We start from the raw sequence: 22,907 nt of genomic DNA on the forward strand, positions 1-22,907 counted from the left end.
CCCTAACTTGGGTCAAGCTCAAAAACAATGGATCCATTTCATAATTCATCTGAATGCATCTTTCATTAGACCCTCCCTGCCCACATCTTTCGAGCTTTAAACCCCCAATTGTAACGCAGTCATTTCATTAAAAAGTAACCCTGATGACATGTGTAGGTGAAGTGCCTTAACTTGGCAGCATAACATAGTATTTTTTTGTTTATGGTTATAAAATGTATTTTTCCACGCAAATATTGTTTTCATATTCTTATATTTATAATTTCAACCTCTCAAAAGACTTTGAATCTCAGTTGAAACAGTAGATTGATTGAGATGACCTCTGTAATGTTGTATAGACTATATCGCTCTCATAATTAGCCATAGTTGGTGAATTCAATGTTTTTTGCAGGGGACTCTTAAGGGACTTTTAATTATCCAGACAGCACACCGTATTTCTATCCAATAAATGATACTGATGTTAGAATCATTCTGTTTCCCCTCATTTGCTCTGCTCTACATTTTTTACACTTTCTCATGCAATTTTAATTCATCCCTCTCTTCTCGCGCTACACTTTCATGCATCCTCCCTCTCTCCTTTCTCCTCCTCCTCTTTACTTATCTCTTCATGTACTCTTCATACATCTAGCTCTGTTTTGACTGCAGCAAACCAGACCGCTGAATAGAAGCAGGTGTGTTGGAGAAAACAAATTGTGTCACCTGTTTATGATGCATTTTTGAGGCTGTCCAATAAGAGGATCTTTGAAAATCGACCAACAGCATTTGAAGGCGTGTAGTCTTGTGCCTGTGATGACGTACATCAGGAAATGAAGCTAATAGGGGTGAAGCTTCTCTTCTAGCGCTGGTACTAAATGTTGTTAATTGTGTGTACATTTCGAAACCAATTAAATAAAATGTGCAAAAGCAGCTTGTGTGGATGAGGGAATACCCATTCACATCAAAGAGGAGATTTCCCCCACTCGTCTTATACCCTGCACAATGAGCGTGCCACATTCTCCCATTCTCCACCCCAGACTGACTATTACATTATTTACGAAGTGGGGATGCGCGCTGTGCTGAAAAGCTGTTAAGGGTCGGCTGCTGCCTGCGTGCTAGGTCCATTACGGTACTCCACAGTTATCAGTGGAGCAGAGGAGCCTGACGGATGCAGAGATAGAGAAGAGGGGGAGGACAAGGGAAGCACAGATTGCTGCGAATCCAGACTTCAGCGGCAGCCTAATTTTCACCACAGTAGAGGTACAGTATCAGCCATTCTTTTCTCTTTTCAGCCTCTTTCTCTTAAGTACGTATGTCACATGAGAATGACTTCAGTAATAAGCACAGATTTTTTTCCACAGGACCTTTTGTCATCTGCCTCATCATGTTGAGGAAGGGCTCAGAGCTGCTGAAGGGAGACAGAGAGGTCCTCCTGAATCTGGACTACGAGGCTGAAGTGCAAACCACAGATGGCTATGGGAGCCTGCAGAATGGGAGCTACATCCCACCTAGATGTGTAAGCAGTATTTGACTTTTTTCCTATAATGCTGCAGTATTTCCTTTTGTGTAGGAATCGCATAGATATCGAAAAAAACGACTGCACATTCACAAAGCGGCCATAACCCTGCTGCTTTGCTCATCCCTTCGCCCCTCACTGACTTCTCTGAGATGTTGCAGTAAATCTGAAATCTACAGGGGTACAATGTGGTATGAGGCACTGTACATTGCCGGGAAAATCAAAAATGTCTTGTTGTGCAACGGGACTTAACTGCACTGAAAGATTGTTCTCAATCAGACTGTAAAAAGCTCAGTGATCATTTTCTGACTCATCTTTCTGGGCTCATTATTGCAAAGTGGAGGCTTTTATGATGCTGAGTAATGGCACAGGATCTTATGGGTTAAACCTCTTTGAGGGCAAATTAACTGAATAAACAGAACAAAGGACAAGAAGAGAAAATAGTCTGTTTTTGCCAGCAGTTCTAACCGATTTTGATAATAACTCAGCTGTTTGGATGCTTCTAGCTTGCAGCCGCAGCTGTTGACGATATGGGTGGTGATGATCCCATGTATAGTCACTGTAATACAAGAAGTAACCAGTCAGTTCCACAGCTGGGGAACTACTTCAGAGATGGAAGAACCAAAATCGGTAGGTATATCATCAGCAGTTCTTAATGTATTGGTTGTCACAAGCTCACTGATAGATGACAAGTGCTGAGTCAGTCCTTCACTTAACCTTTTGGACCTTTTTTTTGTTGATCTGGGTTTAGACTTTGTCCTGGTGTGGGAGGTTCGCTCGCAGAGGAAACGACGAGGGAAGGGGAAGAGCCAGGGGACCGCTGAGGAGGGGGAAGCAGCGCCAAAAGAGGAGAACAGCAGGTCTGAGCGAAGGAAGGCACAGCTGGCACAGTGGAGGGAGAAGTTTGTTCAGAATCTGGAGAGTGCTGGGTTGCTCATGGAAAAGGTGCTGTTGATCAGATTAAAGATCATCATCTTATAAATATGTCTTAATAAGTTTACTTATTATTTTTATGGCCTTATTAACAACCTGCCTGTGTTGCCTCTCTTTTCTTCAGGAGGAAACGGCGAATGAAAAGAAAACGATACATTTTCTGAAACTTAGCGCTCCTTGGGATGTGTTGCTGTATTACGCTGAGGAACTCTGTCTGAGAGCTCCATTGCAGGTCAGTGCAGCTGTTTATAATCTAATGGGTCTATTTTAGATTTCAAGATTTGTATGGATGGCCCTCTTGGCCTATCGGGTGTGAGTCCAGACTGAAATATCTCAACAACTATGAGATGGAACGCTTTGGAATTTGTATAGACATTCAGATGCCCATCTTATGTGTTATTCTAATGATTTCCACTGAAGTTTCATCTTGTGCAACAAGCTGGTCAAAGTTATCATTTTTCATGTGAAATATTTTAATATGTACAAGATGAATTGCCACAGACGTTTGTACAGAAATTCATGGTTCTCAGACGATGTATCCTACTGACTTTAGAGATCACTTGACTTCTCCTGTTGTGCAACCATGAGGTTGCCATTTTTGGATTATGGATTATTGGATGGCTTGCTACAGAATCTGATATAAATATTTGTCCTTTACTTTGGTTTATGACCAAATATCTGCAAAATTAATCACATTTCCATCAGCCTCAGCCATACTTGTGTGTTTAGTGCTAATTATAGTACATTAGCATGCTAAACTAAGATGGCAAACACATTATACACATACATTACATTATACATCATATATTATACAGGTACATGGTGCATATTACACCTGTTAAAGATCAGCATGGTAGCATTGAAGTGAACTGAACTGAATCGTCATCGTGCACATTTAGTATTAGAGGTTAGCATTTAGCTCACAGCACTCACAGAGCTGCTAGTGTTAGTGTGTGCATAGTGTTGTTATTACATCAAACCCCACTTTTATTGTGTCTGGCAGAGTCCGCCTCTGCTGAGCAGGTTTCAAATATAACAACACACAAGGAACTCACAGGAACAGATGCATGCACGTACTGGACATGATGGACGCTGTTGTTGGCTGTTTTTTGGTCTTAAAACTGAAACTGAATCCTCTGAGCCCTCTGAGTTTGTTTGGCTGTGTCGTAAACAGACACAAGTTGCTATTTTTTTGTTTCATTACTGACGGAGTAGCTGATGATGTGTTTACTGCCCCAAATGGTTGATTTCAACATTTCTAACAAAACTCTAGGACCTCTATCAGCAAAATGTTCTTACCGTTAACCACCAGTAACCACAGGTGTCACAAAATACAATTTTAAGGATTGTAACTTCATAAAGAGAACGAACATAAATGTTCTTCATACTGAATTGCGATGTGTTTGACTTCCAGGCACAGCCAAACCTGGACTTAAACACATCTGCTCAGGTTCTGAAGAGACTATGCATACCTAACGTAATGATGGAGTCAGTGCCAAACAGGCCGCTGGACTATTACACATGTGCCTTTCGCAAGTCAAAGATGAACAGGTGAGTTGTAATTAACGATCATAAATGGGTGGTTCAGATTGAATCACAATATATAAAAAGGGTATGTTGGCTGAATGAATGTCCGTCTTCTACAGGTTTCTTGGCTGCAACGACCATGAATCCTACTTCACTAATACACAGAGACACCGTGTTGTGAGTAACAGGAATTCCTCTACAGTGCATGTACTCGGTGAAATGATTCTCTCATGGAGTGAGAGTGTGTGTGTTATTTCAGGTCTATGAGATTCTTGCCAGGACGGTGTACGGCAAAAGGAAGGGGGCTGAAGTTGGTGTGGACAGACTGGTAAATGAAGGGGTGTACAAAGCAGCTTTCCCGTTGCACGAGGTCCGATATTATTTATCTGCTCTTTAATCGGGTGAAAAGCTTGTGCTCTGTTCTCTCTCTTATCAACATGTTGTTGTTTTTTCACAGGGCCCCTTTCAGCTTCCAAAGAATGAGATCCGTCCTGACGAGCTGAACCAGAGGCAGATTCTTTACCACTACTGGGCCCGCTGGGGCAAATGGTACAAGTACCAACCACTGGACCACATCAGGGAGTACTTTGGAGAGAAGATTGCACTCTACTTTGCCTGGCTGGGTAAATACGAATTTGTATTCAGACACATTAGGTTCAGAGCTTTGAAATTAGTAATTTGGGGTGATGTACAAGCTTTCGTCTTTTGCAATGCCTACCCGACCTCTTCATCATGGACATTCCAGCATCAAACGGCAATGTAATTGCACATCCCTGCATCAGCCGAGAGCTGCAGTCTAATGGAGCTTTATGTCTCTGCAGGTTTCTACACAGCCTGGCTGCTGCCGGCGGCTGTGGTTGGAACCCTGGTCTTTGTGTCTGGAGTCATGTCCATGGGTACCAACGCACCCGCGTGAGTCCACACACTACACAGAAACTACATGTTTAATTGCTAAATACATCACGTTATTTTGGTGAAAATCTTAAATGGGAGATCCGCCAATTTTACAGCCATTATGTTATGATATGTACGCTATCGTACTAGTACTGGCAGTACTAGTAGGACTGTATTTGTGTTAGTAGTGACTTCCTGGTGTCTTGTTGCTGCAGTGAGGTTGCCAGGTTTAGTACCATAATGCCTGTACAGACACCTATTCCAAAACCTTTGCTTAAAGAAATGGTATCCAGCACCATTGCAATAGTCCAGCCTCGTACTTAACTCACACACAGACAGAAGATTCTTGAATGGATACTGGAATCGTGCAGAAATTCAAACTCTACTTACACTCTTCCTCCCACATTATGTAAAGCTGGCCCAGTTTTACATACAAATATACCAAAGCATCAAAGCAGAGTCCACCCTGCATGAAAACAAACCGCTTGATTATTCAATCCACAGGGGTATGTCTGTGCCCAAATTCTTATTCATTATTCATCAATGCAGTGGGCTCTACTCTACCTACATAGCATTGTAGTTAAGTGTGTTTGCTTCACCAATTGGTGAAGCAAACACACTTTTGTGTTAACAGTTCTCTTTCTATGGCCTCCTGTTGGTTTTCGTGATTGAAAATTCATCCCTCAATAAAGTAACGAGGGAGGTTAGAGAGAACGGAAGGCAAGTCAATATCTCAGGAAGAAATACAACCAAATGTCTCAGATTAATGAGGTTCATTAGTTCAGACTTTAGATTAAAGCTTCTGATTAGTGTAGAGCGGATGGAGAGCAGTCTGCGGAAACAAACTGCAGCCATCTCATGTGATAATGAACTACTAGTGCAGATTGATAATCTCCACATGACATAAATAAGGAAGATAGATGTTTCTCAGTAAGTCCAGGCTTTATTTGTGCAGCTTGTGTGTAGTCATTGTCGTGCCTCACTGAATAACTGCAATAAGTGAAAGTGCAGTAGCTCTGCTGGGAGACTGATTTCAACACCCTCCATCCGTCCTATTTTCTCACTCAATCAATATGCCCTGGCCTGGTGTGAATGCAAAACACATCACAGTTAATCCACCCAATCGCTTAGCTGTCACATTTATAACCACGAGTATTGTTTTTGTCAAATGGTTTCGGCCAGCTGATGCATCAGAATCTGAAAAGCGGTCCTTGTTTGAAAGCTTTAAAACGTGTTTTCTCAGTTGTAACTAATCAGTGTCTATGTGTCAACAGTAAGGACATCTGTAACAGCGGAGGTAGTTATCTGATGTGTCCTCTCTGTAATACATGCAAGGCCTGGAACATGTCTGATATCTGCACTATGGCCAAGGTAACGAACTTCAAATCATTTCGCTAACCCTGTTTTTTTTTTTTTAATTATAATGCAAAAATACTTTTAAGCTGATGTACTTTCTGCATTGCAGTTGGGCTACTTATTTGACCACCCAGGTACAGTCCTCTTCAGTGTGTTCATGTCCTTCTGGGCCGTAACCTTCCTGGAGTACTGGAAGCGAAAGATGGCCACCCTGGCCCATCACTGGGACTGCATGGACTTCCATGAAGAAGAGGTCTCACAATCCTTCCTTTCTTGCTTGCTTTCAATACGAGTATGACCATGTTGGTCTCATAAACTTTATGATTCTTAGGTAGATAATGATTCAGCGGCTATTAATCCCAACAGATTCCAACTGCAGACCTTAAAGGGCCAGTGTATATTATCACCTGAAAATAGTCTGTTTTCGGTACCTCAGAATGAGCCGTTAAATCTACATACGGAACAGGTCTTCTTCACGGAGTCTGCTATGTTGCACCACCATGTTTCTACATTAGCTCCGATCGGACAAACCAAACAGTGGCTCTTTGGCATGGGCCACCGCAGTTCTCCTACTCGTTTGGCTCACGGGCGTTTCAGTTGTTTGCAATCTGCAACCTCGCCGCTAGATGCCGCCAAATCCTACACACTGGCCCTTTAAGTCCATGGGAACTTTTTACACAAAACTTAGAATACTGTTACCTTCCCATCCTGAGTAAACAACAAAAATAATAAAACATTTTTAGCTGTTATGTTAATGGCGTTACAAGCGTCACCTCTGGAGAACGTACTCTAGTCTGTACCCATTGGGTCGCTAGACCTGAAGTCTGCAGCTGGATCGTTCTCAGCAAAATAGCAAAGAGTGTGTCCATTGATGCCGATGTCATCACTGTGTTTCCTCAGGAGCGTCCTCGTCCAGAGTTCGCAGCCATGGCCCCGACTATGGAACAAAACCCAGTGACTGGGGTGAAAGAGCCCTACTTTCCAGAAAATACCAGGTTGTCCCGGATGTTCACTGGCTCCATGGTCATCATTATGATGGTGAGACACTGTTTACCTGTGTGTTAAGGCAGATATTGTGCTCTTTTAATTTTAGCATGTTTTCCTGATGCAATATATTGGATTCTCAATAACACCAACTTCTAATCGGATGAACACATTGCAGTTTGTTTGATTACTGTGATTAACTACTCCACTTGTTTTCTATAGACATAATCTTTTATCAAGTCAAACAATCATTGCCATTCTACAGTGTGTCTATTCAGCTCCTACTTTTGTGACCCTGAAGAGAAAGAGAGGTGGAGTTCACACCTGTGTGCTATTCCACTGAATCCTGCAGTGGTAACTGAACCTTTCTCTAATAATGAATCCAGGTCATTGGCCCACAGGGCTGGATATTATCTGATAATCTAAGCCATACACATTATGTTCAGTCTCAGGATTAACTTGTTCTTGGACAGGGATTTGAGGATCATTTTTCCCAACCCTTCTACTGACAATGATGATCGAGGTGGAAAATGGAAAATGCTACCATGGACCAGCTCCGTAAAGGCACACTGCATAGAATAGTATCTATGACCACTTACCGGTATCTGGAAAAATCAGCCAAATAGGAGGAGTGTGGTATAGACGATGATGGCTGCACCCCATTTGGCTATGATGGTGTGCGATATAATTTGTAAGCAGCAATCTCACGAAGAACTACGACACTGAGATACTGTTGTTCAAAAGTTCGGAATATCTCTTTGCTGTTTTCCTTCACAAAATCCACCAACTGTGATGTTTTCCTCCCAATGTCCCTGCTTCTTCCCTCTCAGCTGTGTGTGGTGATGATTTTCCTGGTGACGGTGGTCATGTGCCGAGGGATCATCAGCTTGATGATGTTCCGCACCGGGAGCCCCGTCCTGCGTACGGAGGTATATCAGAGTTGCATAAGGCCTCTTCATCCATGGATGTGTGAATTTAATTTGTTCTATTGTGAATATATTTTATATTTAAAAGCAGTGTACTGACTACATACGCTACAGGTCTACGTCAGCTCCTTCAACATCTCTGTGTGTCTCTCCAGGCAGGGACCATAGCCAACATCTCTGGCAGTATTGTGAATCTGGGCCTTATCCTGTTGATGGGGCAGGTCTACACTGCATTAGCTGAGCAGCTCACTAAATGGGGTAAGAATCAATACCGCTCTTCAACACCTCAAACCAGAATGCTCTATCTATATTGATATCAGCCTCTCACTGAATCTCCACTAACTAAAAGATGAGACTCCTCAAAGAGCTGATGATGTCTTGAATTTGATCTCAGCCTCTGGGGTATTAATAATAATAATAGTAGACTTAATTTGAATAGCACCTTTTAGACCAGAAATGCAGCTCAAACTCTTTTATAATTAAGGAAAATAGACATAAAATGAACATCAAAACAGGGTTAGAATGCCATAATGTGAAATAAGATAGAAAATAAAACAAACTTGATAAAAAAGGGTATACATCAAATGCATAGCGATAAGATGGAGAATAACAATAAACATATTTAATTATTAATAAGATCAGGACCCATTTTTGCCGCATGCACATACAGTATACATCAGTGAACACTACAGCAGCATCAAATGGCCTCTGTTTTTCTGCTCTGTTCTTATCTCTTTTTTTTTCCACATCAGTTGTGGAGATTTGAATTTTCTAAGAGACAGAGGCTACCTCAGATCGCCTTTTTCTAGGGTGCAACCTTGCTGTGGCCAACCACTGATGTTATCATTTAACTAAACACAATAGCACACAAACAAGAGACACGATAGAGTTGCAGGCCTGTATCAGGAAAGTCATTGATAGCTAGTTAAAGACTTAAGTGAAGAGATAAAATATTAAGTGAGATGTCTTCCCCGGTATCTATAGGTAGTGTGTGTGCATCCCCAAATTTTAATTTTCCAAGCATCTATGTCACTTTAAAATTTGATGATGATTTTCAACATCTTACCAGATGCTGTTACTTGAGCTAGTTAGCTTACAGCTAAACACAACAAGAGTCAAGTAAGACAATCAAGTTTACCGTGGTCACCATTGTCTGAGCACAAGAAAATGGGCAAAACCAGATAGAAATGTCATTAATTCTTCACCTATTTGGTCAGAAACTAAAGTTCTTATGAACCAAAGGGGTTGACCAACATAGCAACCGACCAACAGGGCCATCTCATGAGCAACTCAGCGAGGGTGGCTAGAAATAGTCAAGGGTCAATCAGAATATGTGCAGCTCACGTTAATGGCTGTCTGATATGGTTCACTCTGCTCTGAGTTGCTGTGTCGATTTCACTCCATTTGCTTTCATAGAGGATGATTTCAGTTCATTTCTTGGTTTGTTTTTACATAGTTTTGTCCAAATTGTTTCATTAAGTTAAGATAACAATATATTCACCAAGTTACATGACAACATGCACTGTCAGATGCCTAGACAGGTTTTAAGCAAACCCTTTGTTGTTAGGCAAACTTATGTGGAAGAGAAAACAAAGGCGAACAGTAAAATGATGACTTTAGTTTTACTCTAATGTTTTGTGTCCGTGTTTTCTCTGTTGCAGAGATGCACAGAACACAAACCCAGTATGACAATGCCTTCATCTTCAAGGTGTTCATCTTCCAGTTTGTCAACTTCTACTCGTCCCCCTTCTATGTGGCTTTCTTTAAAGGAAGGTGAGACACAAGTCAGTCTTCAACAGACACACAGAAAATATTGATGAATGAAGAACAGATTTTAACTTCCTTACGTCTCTGTGTGGGTAGGTTTGTGGGTTACCCCAGCAACTATGGGACCTTGTTTGGGATGAGAAATGAAGATGTGAGTCTGTAATCTATCAGTACATGTCAAAGGGAGGGAGTATTGCATATCCCTGCTGTTGTATTTTTTTTTTTTATCAAAGTGTGTAAAAAAATGTCATATCGCTCTGTGTTTCTGTGTCTTCACACTCTACTGCAGTGTGGTCCTGGTGGTTGCCTCATTGAACTGGCTGAGCAACTCTTCATTATCATGGTGGGAAAGCAACTCATCAACAACATTCAGGAGTTCATTATCCCGTATGTTTCCTGTCCACAGTATATACCAGTCCTGGTTTCCTGTTATTTTACTGTTATTTTCCTGGAAATTGTTGTCTGTTGAACTTACAAGCCTCTTCGAGAAAAGGTTTTCTGAGTCGGACAGGAGTACAATTTGTCAAAATTAAATGATAATCATCAGCTTGAACTCATAAATAGCCTTAAAAAACTAAACCAGAACTGTCAAATAGAATGAAATATATCAGAATAAAGTAGAATTAGCATAATATGGGCATGTGATATTTGTACTCCGTACTGAAACCCATACGTTGCTTCTTTTTTTTTTGCCTGCATGACATTGTTTTTTGAGGTGTTGCATCAGACGGCACTGCAGCTCTGTTTGTTTGGTGCAGTAAAGCTCACTGGTGTACCTCTGCAGCACTGGCACACTGTGTGGGTGGGTGGGTGTAACAGGGCAGAATCAGATTTCAGAGAGCTTTGGTAAACCGAAGAGTTACCTTCAGTTTGTAGGGGCCTTCCAAAGAGAGAGAGCTGTGAGGCTTCGTGGTAATGCTACTTGCCTGTGAAACGGAACACAACCTGAGATGTTTAAAAAGATGATCGGAAACTGACAGCAGAATGGAAACTGCATGGAAAAGCTGAGGACAAGGGTGTAGGGGTCGACAGATTTTCTTCTTATTGTGTTACTGCTTTCTTTGCTTCAACTTTTCTTGACATACCTACTTGCTATAGTTAGTCATGGCAAGTTCTATTTTGTACACCACTTCTTTTACATAAGCGTGCAGTTGTCAGGGTGAAATCAAGGCCATATATTTTTATGTAGATCTCTATGCTGATAACAATAGGTGTATAAGTCTTATGTGCAGCTGCTGTAAGATTGATTAAGAGATTTATTGTAGCTAAATGTGTGAGTTGGCAGCTAGGCTTGTTCTGCTTGTTGAAGTATTTTTTTTTCTTGCTATACTGTAGCTGTCCCAATTCAAGTCTTCAATCCTTTGAAGAATAGGTTTGTCCTATTGATGACCCAAAGGGAAGGTTAAATTGAAACACTGGCAGGGTGGATCAGCGCACCTGTTTCCAGTCGTTCGTTCTTGCTCATATCTCAGACGAGGGCTGCAACTGAGGAGATGAAAGGGGCACGTTTTAAAGGAAACCTGCTTTGCACCCGATTTGTCTCATACCTAGATACAATACCATAAAAGATTGTTTGTGTGCTATTATTATTATTATAGTGGGATTGAGCTAAAATGGCTATATGGTACTGATTTTTGACATGTACGGAGAGTTTTAGGCAGATTTGTGTTACAGCAGAGCAAGAATTAAGAACTAAGTTGCCAGTTCCAAAGCCCCAATAGAACCGTCTGTAACTGCTTTTGAAGATTTGAGCCTCAGAGACTGGCTACTCTGACAACAACTTGTCAAACAATGTTTCCAGCTTTGAAGAGATGAAAAACCCATGCTCATGGCAAATCATCAACACTGAAATTAAGCTAACAGTTATCCATGTAATGTAATATCTTTGAATTATAGTTTGTAACCAGGGTGTACAAAATGACAACAGTAGAGACAAAAGATAAATAAAAACTGTGTTCACAAACATGAAAGGCATTTTAAACTAGAATAAGATCAAATCAACATCTGTTTTTGTAGATGTTTTTGTTCATGACCTCTGACCTCCATGTGTTGACTACAAAAGTTCTATATTAACGCTATTGTCATGTTTATTTCATCTTTATTTGCTCTGATAGTAAAGTGAAGGCCTGGAAGCAGAAGAGGACTTTGGCCAAGGTACTGGGGAAGAATGCATCCCATGAGCCTCGGCGCTGGGAGGAAGACTACAAGCTGGTGGAGTGTGAGGGCCTGTTCGAAGAGTACCTGGAAATGGGCAAGTATCGGCTACTGTATTCTAAGTACATGATGTCACTGTTATTCAAATGTTTATTAAATAGATTATGATGAACGTATGTAAAAAAAACTTGCTGTGCAGTGCTCCAGTTTGGGTTCATCACCATCTTCGTGGCAGCGTTCCCCCTCGCTCCGCTCTTCGCCCTCCTCAACAACTGGGTGGAAATCCGCCTGGACGCCCACAAGTTTGCGTGCGAGTACCGCCGGCCGGTGGCTGAGCGCGCCCAGAACATCGGAGTCTGGTTCAACATACTGGAAGCCCTGTCGCACCTGTCCGTCATCGCCAACGTGAGCCCATTGAAAATTAAATCCACGCCAGACTGGATGCTAATCTCTTTTCTCCAACGTCATCTTTTGTCGTTTTTTCTCTTTGCCGTCCGCAGGCTTTCCTAATAGCCTTTACATCAGACTTTTTACCTCGTCTGCTCTACCAGTTCAAGTTTGGTAACGATCTCAGTGGATACGTCAACTTCACCTTAGCTTACGCCCCACTGAACTACACTGAGAACCCCATGTGCAGGTAAACTGTCTGCTGATTGTCTGAATGCATGTCATCTAAGAGTGGGGAAACACTTTGGTTTGAAATTCTATAGTTTGCCTCTCAAATATGTTTTGTTTCATGTCATTATTGCAAAATCCTGAAAAAATGCCAAATTTTAATTTTAATCTTGTTGATTTCAGATCAAAGATCAGAGGATAGTGTTACTGAAGTGTAACACATAGTTGCTGCTGCATATCATGCACACTAACCATTACACAGTATTTTCTGCAGTAACTCTGTTTTATTTTCTATTTTTTAAGATATAAAGCATACAGAGACGACGATGGAAACTACTCACTGTTCTTCTGGGAGCTTCTTGCCGTCAGACTTGGTTTTATCATTGCTTTCGAGGTATGAAGGGAGCTGCTTTGTATATATTTGCTAATCTGTTTCTTTCTGCCTATTTCAGTGATTTTAATGCCCACATATTTACCATTAATATCTTTCACCCACATCCTTATTCCCTGTTGTGCCTCTGTTCCCAGCGTACTTGAAATACTACCAATGTAGCCCTCTCTTAGTGTATGTTTTAGTGTTTCCATCTTGTGTAATGCTGACCCATATAAGTAGTTAATATGTTATTTTGTAGTTGCTAGTTTACCATGTCTCACTTTCTCTGTCTTTGCCCTCTTCTCCAACGCCTTCTTCTCCCCGTCTCTCTTTCAAAGTTCATATTTATTAAGTTGCATGAGCATATGCAAGACCTGGGTGAAACCCTTTTTCAAAATGTTGCTTTCAACATCTTTTTTAAAGTTGTTTGACTTGCCTTTTTCTTGTATCTGGCGAGGAGCTTAATGTCTTGCTGTCTGCACGTCTTCCCCTTCACCAGCATGTGGTGTTCTTCGTGCTGCGAGCCATCGACTGGATCGTGCCTGATGTCCCCGGGTCCCTGGAGCTGAAGATCAAGAGAGAGCGCTACCTGGCCAAGCAGGCTCTGGCCGAAAACCAGGAAGCTCTGTTGGTGAGTCGAGGCCGAGGGGCCGCCCCTGCCACTCCAGTCACATCCAGCCCAGGTCAGTAGAGTGTGGGACACACACACACACACACACACACACACAATGCAACACACAAGTTCTGTATTTGAATATTTAGGACAAGAGCCAGTTTAGACTCTAGATCGGGGGTCCTCACATGTTTTAATGAGAGGGAAATATGAGGCTGTATTTGATAAGCATGAGAGCATTTATATGCATTGATGTGTGCAGAGATGATAGTGATCAATGTTAAATCATATCGAAGTTATCCTCAAACTTTTCTAATGTCCATCCATCCATCCATTTTCCTCCGCTTATCCGGGGTCGGGTCGCGGTGGCAACAGGCCAAGCAGGCTGACCCAGACTTCCCTCTCACCGGCAACATGTTCCAGCTCATTCTGGGGGATCCCGAGGTGTTCCCAGGCCAGCTGGGAGATGTAATCCCTCCAGCGTGTTCTGGTCTTCCCTGGGGTCTCTTCCCCCCTTGTCCCTTGTCTCTTCCCCCCCAGTGGGAGGCGTCCAGGAGGCATCCTAATTAGATGCCCGAACCACCTCAGCTGACTCCTTTCGACGCAAAGGAGTAGCGGCTCGACTCCAAGCTCCCTCCTGATGACCGAGCTCCTTACCCTATCTCTAAGGCTGAGCCCGGCCACCCTATGGAGGAAGCCCATTTCGGCCGCTTGTAGCCGCGACCTTGTCCTTTCGGTCACGACCCAGAGTTCGTGACCATATGTGAGGGTAGGAACGTAGACCGAGTGGTAAATTGAGAGCTTTGCCTTCCGGCTCAGCTCCCTCTTCACCAAGACGGTCCGGTGCAGCGCCTGCTTTACTGCTGCAGCCGCACCGATCCGTCTGTCGATCTCCCGCTTCATCTTACCCTCACTCGTGAACAAGACCCCGAGATACTTGAACTCCTTCGCTTGAGGTAGGCACTCCGTCCCCACCTGGAGGGAGCAATCCACCGGTTTCCGGCAGAGCACCATGGCCTCAGATTTGGAGGTGCTAACTCTCATCCCCGCCGCTTCACACTCGGCTGCAAACCGCCCCAGTGAATGCTGGAGGTCACGATCCGAGGAGGCTAACAGGACCACATCATCTGCAAACAGCAGAGAGGCGATACCGAGACCCCCGAACCTGACGTTCTCCACCCCCCGGCTGCGCCTAGATATCCTGTCCGTGAAAGTCACGAACAGGACCGGAGACAAAGGGCAGCCCTGGCAGAGGCCAACACCCACCGGGAACGTGTCTGACTTATTGCCGAGAATGCGGACACAGCTCCTACTGCAGTCGTACAGAGACCGGATCGCCCGTTGTAACGGGTCCGGCACCCCATACTCCCGCAGCACCCCCCACAAGAACCCCCAAGGGACACGGTCGAAAGCCTTCTCCAAGTCCACAAAGCACATGTAGACTGGTTGGGCAAACTCCCAGAACCCCTCCAGTAGTCTTGCGAGGGTAAAGAGCTGGTCCACTGTTCCACGGCCGGGACGGAATCCGCATTGCTCCTCTTGAATCTGAGGTTCGACAAACAGTCGGAGCCTCCTTTCCAGCACCCTGGCATAAGCCTTCCCCGGGAGGCTGAGTAGTGTGATACCCCGGTAATTCGAGCACACTCTCCGGTCCCCTTTTTTGAAAATGGGAACCACCACCCCGGTCTGCCAGTCCATGGGCACTGATCCCGACCCCCATGCGACATTGAAGAGGCGTGTCAGCCAGGACAGCCCAACTATGTCCAGCGCTTTCAGCATCTCAGGGCGGATCTCATCCACCCCCGGCGCCTTGCCACCGAGGAGCTTTTTGACTACCTCAGCGGCCTCTGCCAGGGATATGGGTGAGCCTCCCCCTAGATCTTCAGGTGCTGCCTCCTCTGCAGAGGACATGTTGGTCGGGTTTAGGAGTTCCTCCAAGTGCTCTTTCCACCGCCCGACGCCGAGCAAAGCAGACCGGGCGGCAGGTCAGGCGGGAGGCCTGGGCGAGCCGATCGCCAGCAGCATAGACTAGCTCTAGGGACGTGGAACTTCACCTCGCTAGCCAGGAAAGAGCCAGAGCTGGTGCAGGAGGTGGAGCGGTACCAGCTAGATATAGTTGGACTCACCTCCACACACAGCGCTGGCTCTGGAACCAAGCTCCTGGAGAGGGGTTGGACTTTGTCCTTTTCCGGAGTTGCCCAGGGTGAGAGGCGCCGGGCAGGAGTGGGGATACTCACGAGCCCCCGGCTGAGCGCCGCTGTGTTGGAGTTCTCCCCGGAGAACGAGAGGGTCGCCTCCATGCGCCTACGGGTTGCGGGGAGCAAGGCTCTGACTGTGGTTTGTGCTTATGCACCAAACAGCAGTTCAGAGTATCCGGCCTTCTTGGAGTCGGTGGGAGGAGAGGGAAAGGGCGCCGCCTACCGACTCCATAGTTCTCCTGGGGGACTTCAACGCTCACGTGGGCAATGACGGAGAAACCTGGCGGGGGGTGATTGGGAGGAACGGCTTGCCCGATCTGAACCCGAATGGTGTTTTGTTATTGGACTTCTGTGCGTGCCATGGTTTGGCCATAACGAACACCATGTTCGAACATAAGGTGGCTCATAAGTGTACCTGGTACCAGAACACCTTAGGCCGGAGATCAATGATCGACTTTGTAATCGTATCATTTGATTTGCGGCCGTATGTCTTGGACACTCGGGTGAAGAGAGGAGCAGAGCTGTCAACTGATCACCACCTGGTGGTGAGTTGGATCAGATGGCAGGGGAACCGGTTGGAAAGACCCGGCAAGCCCAAACGTGTAGTGAGGGTGAACTGGGAACGTCTGGCGGAGGACCCTATCCGGGAGGTCTTTAACTCCCACCTCCGGAAGAACTTCTCACACATCCCGAGGGAGGTTGGGGACATGGAATCCGAATGGACCATGTTCAAAGCCTCTATTGTGGACGCGGCCGCTAGGAGCTGTGGCCGGAAGGTCATCGGTGCCTGTCACGGCGGCAACCCGAGAACCCGGTGGTGGACACCGGAGGTGAGGGAAGTCGTCAAGCTGAAGAAGGAGACCTTCAAGGCCTGGTTGGCCCAGGGGTCTCCTGAAGCAGCTGACAGGTACCGGCAGGCCAGAAGGGCTGCAGCTGCGGTGGTCGCGAATGCTAAAACTCGGGCATGGGAGGAGTTCGGGGAGGCCATGGAGAAGGACTTTCGGTTGGCCTCAAGGAGGTTCTGGCAAACCATCCGACGACTCAGGAAGGGAAAGCAGGGCTTACCCCAGGCTGTTCTCAGCAGGGGGGGGGGGAACTGCTGACCCGGACTTTTCTAATGTATAAAATAATAATGAATTCAAACAATAAGTTTACCCAAATCACCAAAAATTATATTCTTATTTGTTTCTATCTAGCTATTAATTTAATTTTATGGGCTGAGGTTTACAGATATCTGCCTCTCAAACTGCTGCAAATCTGCTGCCACACAAATCCAATGAAGGTGACCAGAACAATGTCCTTGCTATTATGGATAATACAGACTCTTTATTGTTATTTAATTAGATACTCACGTAGGTCCGTATTAGCTCTATGACACCTCCCCTAAATTTCATAATCCTGTTTTTAATATTTGGTGTTGATGTTCTGCACTGTTTGGTAACACACAGGTGATCAATGAAACAGTGCACCACCAGAGTTCACATGCAGCGTTAAACCTGTCACTGTTGATTCTCATAAATGAATTCCAGATTTTAAAGGCGTTTAAAAGCTCACCCACCCGTGCACACACTTCAACAGAGCATTTGCAAAGCACCTGGGGCTCGACTAGCTGTTATAAACTCGCTACACTGCATGCAACATGATCATTAAAGGTAATCTGTGTGGGATCCGAGCCAAATATGTCAGATGAATATAATCCATAGAGCTTGTGGGCTGTTGGCATACGTTAGAATTTCCTCTATTAGTGCTGCTGCTCTTTTAAAGCATTACGTTCAAGCAGGAAGTAAACAGTAATCAGTAGAACAGTTCAAACGCACACTTCAAGGATCACAGCCTGCACATCCACATTTTGTTTGTGGAGAATACCGTCCGATAGAATGTGTTTTCATCCTCCTCTGTGCGTCTGTGTGTGTGTCCCTGTGCTCTGACCCATGTTGTTGTCATGTGTCTCATATAGTGAATGTTGCTGGATGAGGGCAGGTGAGTACTACACAACACCTTAGTAAATGGCATTCTCGAGAAGGATGTCAGCATTTCAGTAACCACAGCAGAATTGATCAAATGAAAAGGAACATAAGTTCATTACTCAATCACTGGCATTGAATCATGGACGGCGCAACACACACAGCACAACAGCACTGTAACACCTCTTATCATTTCTCGACAAAACTATGTTATCAATTGATATATGTGATAAATAAGTAACATAACAGAATAGCGAACAGAATATCTGTAAAAGATAGGGCCCCAGTGGTGCTAGAAAAGATAGTTGCTGTTATCAAGGGGCACACAAATTCTAGTGGCGCTCCCTGTCTCTTTATTTTGGAGCTGTTTGTCATAGATGTCGGCTGGGTGATACAGTGATACGTAAAATTATTGAAAGTGATGATTTGCGCAGTTACTTGTCTTCTACTGTATTTTAGCACAAACAACTGTTTTGTTACAATTTTGCTTGGAAATCATTAATTTGGACAGCAGGTGCTTTCTTTGCAGCATGACCGATTGCCAGATACAGTCTGTAAGCACAGGTCATGGTTTTAGCCTCTGTAAAGGTGTAATACTATACCAAACCTGGCAACCTCCACAACAACATTTTGTGAGGCTGCACACAGTCACTGTGCCCACCTGTTCATCACGAAAGTGTAAACGCATAAGTCCCCAATATTATTACGATTCAACATGTTACTTAGTTAGCTTTAGAGGTGCTGCTAGGATAGCTGTTGTGATCTCCTTCAAGGCTGACAGCTATGCTAGGCTAACCACATCCAGACTCTAGCTTCATACTGAACTCACAGACATGAGATTGACATCAAGCTTATAGTTACATTCTCAGGAAGAACGCAAATTGTCATATTTTACTAAAATGTTTTATTGCAAATTTCACAATGTAAAAATAATAGTAGCAGCCAGCTGTAACTTAGTAGCATGTTGCAACATAGATTGTCTGTGTCAGCTTTTTTTCCCCCTCTCCACTCTTGCAGTAGTCAGTCTGACAGAACTAATTCTCTCCTCTGTCTCTGTGCTCCTTCCCCATTCCTTTTGCGTCCAAACCCAACTGCATGGCCTCCCCTGAAGCAAGCGACGCGTCCTTTGGAAACATGAGTTAGGACTCCAGCCCGGAAAGGTGCGAGTGGTTTGAGGGGATATTGGAGGAATAAAAGACACTCCTTCACATCTGGGATAACATGAGTGAACTTTGTCCCTGAGTGAAATACTGGCGCTGCACTGGGATTGTTTTCATTTCATTCACTAATGTGCATACCTCGGGGCAGACTTTAATATAAGCACGTGTGTAACGGAGGCTAAACTCACCTTTTCATCTGGAGACCACAGTTCTTCAACACAAGTCTAAGACTTATATTTAGGCCTATAGAAATGTATCTTCAGATGTTCCAAAATCGGTCTTTGATCTGAAAAGGATCCACATCTTTCTTATCCCTACGGGGTACTGACCCGACAGCAACCCAGCCCTAGCGGACCTGAAGGAAACGGAAGAAAAACACCCAGAACATGTGATTTATACGGTTTGCTGATGCGCTGCCCCCAATTTGCTTTAAACCTGCATACATTTTTTGTCTTGGCAGAAATGTAAAAGTAATGTCTTAATATATGTATAGATGAATAGTGACATTTATTTGGCTAGTTTGTGGAAAAACTCAATAGCGTCCGTGTCCAAAATGCAACACTCACAAAGTAACAGGCATAATATGTACCTTAGTGAAGCCACATCTATGCCAGTAATTTAAGTCGTTGTGTTTCTAGTGGCTAACTAAATTTGCAGCATGAACTGTTAATGCTAATAGACTTCATGTTCAGTTCATTCTAGTTACAATTTCACACTGACCTAATACCTGCAGCAGTGTGCATCAGACCCAACCGGAGTATTAGTATTACATTGATGCTATATGGTTTTAATGACATTAAAGAGTAACTTGAATTCCCCTGAAAATGTTGTGTTTGCTGATCTCCAGTGGTTTAAGTTTTCACCTTGAAGCAGTTATGTTCAGGTGTATTCCAGGACCCTTGGACATCACGGTTGGGTGTGGTTGCAGGTCTAGCAGAGTACACCCAACCACACCCATCAGTGAAGCTGGGCGTGGGCAGAGGTGAAATACAACTGTTGAGCTGTTTAGTTACTCTTTAAAGGGGCTCTCCTATCATTTAGTATTGCACTTCTATAAAGTTGAGGAACAATGGAGCAAAGGCTGAGATATCCTGACTGATCCCTGGTGTGGGTCGAACTTCAAAAACACTGGCTCCTATTTTTCCCATCATGCATGTCTCTCCTAAGATTGTGCAATTGTGCTACTATAATGCATAAAGTTGACAGTGAGGGTGGGTTAGCGTGGTTGAGTAATGCATTTAGCGAGTTGGGCGTTAATAACGGGTTGTGTGGGTGCGGGTAATAAATAAACCTACCAAGGTGCAATTTCAAAAACATCCAATCACTGACCTTCAAATTCTTTCACTGATAACAATCTCAAGCTTCAATGAATTCCCTCTGGGTCACGTTTGGCTAAATCTGCCAACTATGGCCTATATTTAGAGTCAACCACTGTGTTAAAATGATTTGAACTGATGGCCATGAACCTTTAGTATCCTTGCATTGTGTAGGACACTGTTGTGTTTCTATGTCGAGGAGCACTGAGGATATTATTAAAACTAATATTAGCACTCCCCCCAACTTCTCCCTGCCTGGTAAATATATGCCTTTCAAACTGCACTTCCCCCAAACACTTGTAGTCTTTAAACCCAAGCAGAGATAACTCATCATGACATCATTAGGGTTATTTTCTCAGACTTGACAAAGTGCTGCAACAGTCAACATTAAAGAACCTGTGTTCCAGGCTGTCCAGTACTCCCCATAGTGAGTAAGCTGATCATCATGTGTAAAATCAGTGGAGTGCCCCTTTGAGTTTACATTGTGGTTGTTTTTTTTCTGATGGCCTCTGACTGGAGGTCAAAGTGCACCTACCTTTAACCACTAGCTGGCTTTTTTTCAGTTTTTTGTCATTTTTAATGATTGTGAGCTGTTATTATTACATAGATTGTCTGTTGTCTTCAATGTGACAAAGAGCATATATAGACATCTACACACTAGTATGCAAAGTATATACACATATACTGTACATGTGAACTGTGCTTGGATGCTAGGCATGTCCATCTTTTCTACTTGAACTATGGAGGATCTCTCAGAGTTGCTGCTGTAAGATACTGTAAACAGCAGTGAAATATAGGACATATTTTGATGTGTGAGCTGTTTTGCATTTAAAACCTTTTAGACCAAAATAAATGTAGTTTGATGAATGCATATGCCTCCTCAGCGTGGGATTCTGAAATGCTGATCATGTACTTTTCTCACTGTGCTGCAGGGATAAACTGTATGCTTACACGCCTTTCCATCTACCTTCACATTATGCTTCTTCTTCCTCTCTGCAAACAGAAGAGACCTGCAGACGGATAACAAGGATGCTGATTTATTAGGAGTCAGACAGACAGGTGTTCGTTGATGATTTCTCTCTTCCTCTCCCTCCTCCCCTCACAAGCTAAACCAATGGCTGTGGCTTTAGGCAACTCCTGACTTTTATTTTATCTTCTTCCCTTTTCTCCCCCTCTACCTCTGTCACCCTTTCTTCACCCTTTCCTGCACTCTCGCCTCCCTTTGTCTCTTTTATTTAACTTCTATCATCCTTATTTTTTTATGTACGCACTCTCTTTCCCCTCCCTTTCCGCCTCTCTTAGCCACTTTAATCTTCTGATTGTTATGATTGCTGTGCGTTCCTCTGCAATAGCCTGCAGGAAGAGTGAGTTAGTACTTGTCAGTGAGCACAGGTATGCACCGTGGACACCTGCTGGCTTATTCAATGACTGCTGGAGCGAGGAAGGAGAAGCTCACAAGCACAGGCTGCAAAATAAAGCTCCAAATCAGCCACAAGGTAATTGATGCAGCAAACGAAACGCTGCAACACGGCATGTCAAACGGCCAAATAAAAATTTATTTTATAAATAATATTTGCATTTCTGATGAGGCTGAACCATTTCTGAGATGTTGAGTATAATGCAGATAAACTGTAGAGCTGTGTTATATGTCTGGAATCAATATCATATACTATAGTGATAAGAATATGTTTGCAATACTGATATACTGTATTACAATATATCACAATATGTAGAGTAAATGCAAACATACAAGAATCAAAATACAATGCAATCAACTTACATTTGAATGCATTAAGTTAGAAAAATCCTACATTACATGATAATTTTATCAGGATACAATTCCACTGAATCCGGATAATCAATATTTTAATTAACACCCATCTCTATGCAGATTTTGTCTTGAACGTTAGCAACAAAACAGTCTGAGTTCATAAATATTTATTATTTATTAATAACCACTTAAACCTCACGGACAACAAGCAAAACATTGTTCAAACCCTGAAAACTGTATTTTTTTTTATTCTGGCGGGATCCCAAAATCTACGGAAATGTTTATACATTCTGCAAACGATATAAGAAATATTTGTATTTGAGTGTTGTTCCACCTCTTGAACTGAAATAGAATATATGTGATACGGCCATACAGATGAATCAAAACATTAAAGCAACATTGTTTTTTGGGGGGGTTGAAGAAAACAAGTTAAAATAGGGAACTTTAATTAGCTTTCCTGTTGAAAACTGCTGAGTAAGCAAAAGAAAGCAGTTTACAGGCCAGAAAACCAAGACAAATAGCTAAGAGGCTAAAATGCTTGATAGTCGGGATGATCCCATGGTTTGGAATCATCACCACAAGCGACACCTTTCACATCATTAAATATATTGTTGATGTAAAATATGTATTAGTGCAGCTTTAAAGCTACTGGGGTTAAATAGCTGTGTCAAGCAAACGTGCCCCATGCTTCTTTTTTTTATCTCATCTGAAAATCCTAGTTGTATTGTAGATCCTTTATTTTATCCCTTCCAAAATATTTTAGATTGCCAAATAATTCACAGTAAGAATAGTGATACAAATGGAAAATTGCCTGTAATCCCCCGCCCCCACCCCCCCCCCCCCCCCCCCCTTCTTTTTCTTTGATTT

At 43.4% G+C, this 22,907-nt stretch overlaps 1 protein-coding gene across 4 annotated transcripts; it reads left to right on the plus strand.

The window, feature by feature from the left end:
• The first annotated feature begins 1,135 nt into the window (after nt 1-1,135).
• On the plus strand, nt 1,136-21,838 carry ano11 (anoctamin 11). 4 transcript variants are annotated; one of them, XM_031868720.1, is made up of 25 exons: nt 1,136-1,233; nt 1,335-1,489; nt 1,996-2,119; nt 2,241-2,434; nt 2,547-2,654; nt 3,837-3,973; nt 4,069-4,126; nt 4,209-4,319; nt 4,407-4,572; nt 4,771-4,861; nt 6,118-6,214; nt 6,309-6,452; nt 7,100-7,237; nt 8,014-8,112; nt 8,265-8,367; nt 9,771-9,882; nt 9,973-10,027; nt 10,166-10,263; nt 11,991-12,127; nt 12,230-12,435; nt 12,531-12,667; nt 12,949-13,039; nt 13,518-13,701; nt 17,787-17,809; nt 18,905-21,834. In XM_031868720.1, exons 2-24 carry the CDS (start codon nt 1,358-1,360, stop codon nt 17,801-17,803), a joined length of 2,739 nt encoding a protein of 912 aa, XP_031724580.1. In that variant the 5' UTR covers nt 1,136-1,233; nt 1,335-1,357; the 3' UTR covers nt 17,804-17,809; nt 18,905-21,834. The 4 variants fall into 4 exon arrangements, with proteins under 4 accessions (XP_031724580.1, XP_031724579.1, XP_031724581.1 ...); XM_031868719.1 differs by having other exon boundaries at nt 17,787-21,838; XM_031868721.1 differs by lacking the exon at nt 17,787-17,809 and having other exon boundaries at nt 13,518-13,649.
• Nucleotides 21,839-22,907: the final 1,069 nt, after the last annotated feature.

Source organism: Anarrhichthys ocellatus, unplaced genomic scaffold (assembly GCF_004355925.1).
Source record: "Anarrhichthys ocellatus isolate YVR2014 unplaced genomic scaffold, GSC_Weel_1.0 scaffold44, whole genome shotgun sequence".
Classification (NCBI taxonomy): Eukaryota; Metazoa; Chordata; class Actinopteri; order Perciformes; family Anarhichadidae; genus Anarrhichthys; species Anarrhichthys ocellatus.

What these genes read in the sequence shown, in the direction of transcription:
- ano11 (XM_031868718.1), top strand. Translation starts at nt 1,358, where the DNA reads ATGTTGAGGAAGGGCTCAGAGCTGCTGAAGGGAGACAGAGAGGTCCTC. An exon ending in ACTCTACTTTGCCTGGCTGG is followed by an intron (nt 4,573 to 4,770) that starts GTAAATACGAAT and finishes ATGTCTCTGCAG; the next exon opens with GTTTCTACACAGCCTGGCTG. An exon ending in TGAGCAGCTCACTAAATGGG is followed by an intron (nt 8,368 to 9,770) that starts GTAAGAATCAAT and finishes TCTCTGTTGCAG; the next exon opens with AGATGCACAGAACACAAACC.